At 31.8% G+C, this 5,551-nt stretch overlaps 1 protein-coding gene across 5 annotated transcripts in view; it reads right to left on the reverse strand.

The window, feature by feature from the left end:
* KCNT2 (potassium sodium-activated channel subfamily T member 2) overlaps window positions 1-5,551 on the reverse strand; it is a 271,111-nt gene that overhangs the window by 24,998 nt on the left and 240,562 nt on the right. For all 5 annotated transcript variants that reach the window (XR_002771293.1, XR_002771292.1, XM_012813477.1 and 2 more), the window contains one exon: window positions 2,999-3,299. Coding sequence is in view for 3 of the 5 variants with exons in the window: in XM_012813477.1 (XP_012668931.1) it covers window positions 2,999-3,299 (301 nt within the window). In the remaining 2 variants the exon portion in view is untranslated. The remainder of the gene's footprint in view (window positions 1-2,998; window positions 3,300-5,551) is intronic.

Raw genomic sequence — 5,551 nt, forward strand, 5'->3', positions numbered from 1 at the left:
TATTTCCCCCAGTTTTTTCACATCATGATACAAATTGGAAGTGATATTTGCGTAGCATTTTGGGGTAATGGACAAAATTGCTTATGGCTGAGGGTAACAAGCTTAAGGGATGGCTCAGACCACCCTTTGGGCCACACACTTCCTGAAGGTACAAGGATCACTGTCATGATAAAATATGTAACCAACTGATAGGATACTGTTGTGCTATGGCACATCTTTTGTGTTACCCAATTCTAGAAACTTGAGCTTTGTTTTATTTTTTAAATACTTCTTGCCTAAACATATCAGAAATGTAGGTGTTTGAGAGTTCTCTTGCAGTGCTTCACCTAGAGGATATGCCTTCTACCCCTATATCTTTAATTAAAATCTGGATGTGCTCATGACTCTCAAGTTATATACCCATCTGATTTCTTTTTCTTAAGCACTGTACAGAAGAAATCCAGTTTCTTACAGAGCATCATCCATTAAAAGTATCCATGTACTCTAATTAAATAAATTATCTTTACCCCACACTCAGTTGCTCAACCTTGAACCATCAAGAGTAATCTTTTGATATCTCTCTTTCCCTCTCTTTCATATCTCAAATCCAGTATGTCAAAGTAAGTACTATAATTTATTTCATTTTCTTAGGATAGTCAGACCTATTGAGAAAAATTTAGATTATGATTCATGGTAAATCAATCTATATGCAAAACAATAATTTCTTTAAAGTATTTATCCTCAAAGGAGATAATATTGCTACCAGGGATGCAAAATTTGTTGGAATTATTTTGGATATGCACAAAAATCTTACTCTTTTAGGTATAAAGTGTACACATATATATAATACACATACACACAATACCCAAAGAGATATGCATTATGTATGTATTATTCAATTAATGACACTTTGGCTTAAGGACTTCATTATTCATTATCCCACTTGTCTTTCATAACAAACCTACAATATAGGTATTATTATTTCCATTTTCCAGCTAAGGAAATAGGATCAGAAGCTTAACAATTCAAGTCTATCATAGAGTTCTTTAAACACAAAGGTCCTGTATGAAGTGACAGGGACTGAGAAGGCAGCCTAATTATATGTGTTGAATGGATGAATTATGATTTAGGAATAAATAGAGAAGTACAGAAACCCATGTGTTAGATTCCACATACTGTTTTAATAATCACTATGTTATCAGAGGTGTCCAGTACATGGTTTTAGAATGAACTGATGGATCTATGGCTAGAAAAATGGATAGAATGGAAAGAGGGAAAAGAAATAAATAAGAAAAAAGTGGACAGAATCTGTCCTTCCTTTATGCAAGAGTTTACCAGTTTAACTGGTAAACAATTGAACAATTGTATTTAAATTAATTTAAAGAATAACTAAATTCAAGGTACCTGATAGAAGTTTCATTAGTAAAAATATAACATGATTTCTGATGATTCTTCCATGCAGCCAGCTTATGCACTTTGTGTCTCTAAGAATCAAACTCATCTGCCACACTGCTTTTAGCACCTACCTGGAGTGATAACTTTCATGAAAAAGAACTGGAATTTGGATAAGGAATAATTTCCTAGAGCTTTGTATTGAAAAAAAAAGGCTAACAAAAGTATAGACATAGAGGACTGTAATTCTATAAGAAATATGTTCATACTTAATGTCATTAAATTGGGGGATAGCTATTGATGAATTTCTAAAATGAGGATCATGTTTTTCCTTTAATTTCCTTCTTCAGTGAGATATTAAATGTGGTTATACTAAAATTTCTAGTCACAGAAGTTTCTAGACTATGTTTAAGTAACTGAAATATTATTATATATGGAATCCTTACTCAAAGACATTTTAGCTGTGTGTTCTTGAACAAGGTCTTTAGTTCATGAATGTCAAATTTCTGAGGGGTAAAAATGAAATACCTATCTAATCAGGGTTACGAGGAGTAAAGAGAAAATACAAATAAAGGAACTATGTGGCATATAGAGTGTGTAGCACTTTATACAGAGTAGTACTCAGTAAATGTATAGTTTTTCTTATTCAAAGAAACACATGCAACTTCTCTTAAATTCTAATTCAATGATTAGATTTTTAAAAGAACATTACCTCAAGTTTAGACTGTATCAGTAAAGATGAGATGGGGATAAATATGAAGGCATTCTACTTTACTATTAATTTGCATGGTACTGATACTATCTTAGGTCCTGGTTTGCCCAAGTAAACAAAACAAAATACCTGTTTATATTTTGGTTTTCTACTGAGTTGGCGAAATTTATTTTTGAAATAAATTTCATTAGTGATGCCTGATATATTTTAAATTATCTTTGCAAATTATTTACTCAAAGCTATTTCTGGTCCATATGGCAATCATGGATCAACACAGGAGCCATATAATTGTTGAGACAGAGCTGAACCTTAGACATAAAGCACTATTTATTTGCTCTTCAGAATTAAAGGTTTTGAAGGCATTTTGCTTCTGAATAATGGGAAACTAAACACATTTTATAGGAATGTATTTGTTCATCTGTGGTTGGTAAACTAGTTACTTACTAATGCCTCAAATTCCAACCATTTCAGGCTTTAGAATAAGATGTATGCTGATGTGTGTGTGTGTGTGTGTGTGTGTATGTGAGTGTGAAGGAGACTTTAGAGCCATATAGACCTAGATCTAAATCTCAGATCTTCTATTAACAATCTAATTATGAAGTTTCTTACCTAAAAAATTTAGTTTCTTTACTTATCAAATAGGAACAGAGGGTTGGCCTTGGAGTTATGAAAATTGAAATTCATGTAATACCTTCAGCACAATCCCTAGCAGCGTAAATAAATGCTTACAATTTTGAGCATTTTTATTTTATTATTTTCATTTAAATTTTCCCTAGGAGATTCAATCTGTCACTAGTTTCCACAAATTGACCTGTGGAGAAAAATGCAATTCTTTAACTAAATTAGAGCCAACTATATAACTACCAATGGCAAGAAATCACAAGTCCATATATACAGTAGTTTTAAAGAGCATACCATATCCCACTGTAGAAAGACCCAAGTGTTTCATTCTATTTTTCACAAGTTCAGCAAGCTCTTGTCTTTCTGACCTCCTGTAGAGGTTCAGTCGCTGCTGGGTTATTTTTTCAGCTGTTTTACCAGAGTGTTTTGGACCTTTTCTGCTCAGTCTTCTGGCCCACTGCATGCTCTTTCTCCGTAGCAAGGGATGGTCTGACTGGTCACTGGATGTTGAGTTGCGGTGGTTGCTGCGGTGGTGCCCTTGTTCTTTGGAGTCTTTTGTGTCCTCCCACTCTTCTACACTGATAGATATTTGAGACTTTAAAATAAATAGATATTGATAATTAGATACGTTAAGAATAATCATTGGTTGGAGTTGAAATAGCATTCATTTGCTATTATCTTGTCACAGTTATGTATCTACTCATGAATATTTCCACAGAAAGAGCAAAATCATAATCTTTGATTCTAATTTTTTATTACTAAAGACATTATGAGAAAATACATTTTCTTCAACTTATATAGAAACAAGATAAAATATCTACATCCTCTAATACAAGTTTGTATAAAAGAATTGAATTTTGTATGCATGAGGGCTTTCTTACCACAAATGACTATTACCATAAAGTTGTTCCAAACGTCAAAAGACTAGATAGATATTTTATGACTTTACTGAAATAAAATCCACATAATAGAGTTTTCTGAATCTACTATAAGCATTTAACATTCAATTTAACAAAATGTTCTGCTTAATTGTTCTATTTTTGCCATGTATTGTATTTTTAAAGATTTTTAAATTATTGCTCTTTCTAAAGATAGCACTGGAATGACTATTTAAACTCTGAAGTTTTGCATCTCATCATATGCTCCAGAAGAAAGTGAAAATATATTTTAACTCATGCATTCATTATTGGCCATGGAAAATGATTTTGATTAAAATATTTGAGAAACTGTTCTAAGTATTCTAAGCTAACATATTAATGTTTCACAAATGTATTGTAAAATTACAACTAAAACTTAAACCAGGCCATTCACCATAGGAGGGAAAAACAATGAACAAACTCACTATGTCTATTTCGACACACTCTTTTACTACTAAATCTGATTTTTAAAGCAAGTTTTCCTATGATTAATAAGCCCGTAAGTGAAATTTTACTATTTCAAAATTGTTGCTTTTCATACCAGGAAGTCATATGAAATGCAACATGGATCAAAACAGAAAGTCTTCACCTTCTGAAAACATGCACATGCAAGTAAACAACTTCCTGCGTTCCATTGTACATCAGAGCAGCATTCATGAATCTGTTGTGATTTCCTTCTGCAGACAGAAGCTTGGACGTCAGCTACAACATGCATGAAATATTCTTGCTTTTAAAGTAATAGAATTTAAATTACCAATTTAAGTAAGTTCACGAAGTAGATCCAATAAAATCCTTTGAAAGTGAATATAAATTATACAGGCTCAGTCAATGCCTTTCATGCAATTCCCAGTGGCAAGCTATGATATTATCTCATACTTAAATTCAATCCAAAATTCAAATATTCATCTACATGTCTGTTTCAAAACAGTAATATATCAGAGTAATATTAAAAATACTTCAATCTGTATGTCCTCATGATAAAAGAGTGGCTAATTAAAAAATTTTACATACCATATTTTATCTTCCAAAATTAAGTTGGGAACATTAAAATTTTTAATACTATGACTTTGCAATATGGTTGACTTTACTAAGTCTTAACAATATGCTATTCTCACCTACTTGTTACTATTTTGAAAACCCTCTTCTATGTAAGTAAAATATATAAACTCTTGAGTAATAACTACTACCAATAAGGAATATCAATCTTTATTTAGCAGTTTATCTGTACTTTGTAGCTAAAATGAAAATATGTAAGTTCACTCATTTAGATACTTACGGTTTAATCACAGTTTTTTTGTCCCTTTCGCTAGTGATTTCCTACATATATGTGGAAATAGAATCTCACTGAAATACTCAAGATATTATGTTCATTTAATGTCACTAATAATTCAAATCATAGTGCTATAAGCTAATAAATATTTTAGGGAGAAGGATGGGGATTCACTTCTCTTCCAAGCAAGGGATGACACATTGTGAAAGCTTTTCTTTAGTCATGTCTATCAAGCATCATGTGAAGTATACATCTAAACCATAAGCTTAAACTTACGATTTTTTAACCAATATTAAAAACCTTATTTATCATTGTTTTGAATTCCCCAAAGAGGGACATATTTATACATTATGACAAAGACATTATATAATTTATACATAAAATCTATAAGAATTGCAAGTCTTTTATTTCAATAATCTTATGAAATAAGTAATATATTTTTTGTAAACTTCACTTTAACTAAAGAAAAGAAGAATGAGAACACTTGGGGGATTCTTTTGTATTAACCAGGATGGAGGTGGGGCACATTCTTTTGAATAAAGTATCACAAGAATGGAGAAGCAAGAATCCCATGTACTCAATTCTAATACGAAGGCAGTAGATGATCTAATACAAGGGTTGAGGTAGGGGAATGAGGGATGGGGTGAGGGGATGAGGGAG

This window comes from Otolemur garnettii, unplaced genomic scaffold (assembly GCF_000181295.1).
Source record: "Otolemur garnettii isolate 467f Iridium unplaced genomic scaffold, OtoGar3 scaffold00265, whole genome shotgun sequence".
In the NCBI taxonomy this organism is placed as follows: Eukaryota; Metazoa; Chordata; class Mammalia; order Primates; family Galagidae; genus Otolemur; species Otolemur garnettii.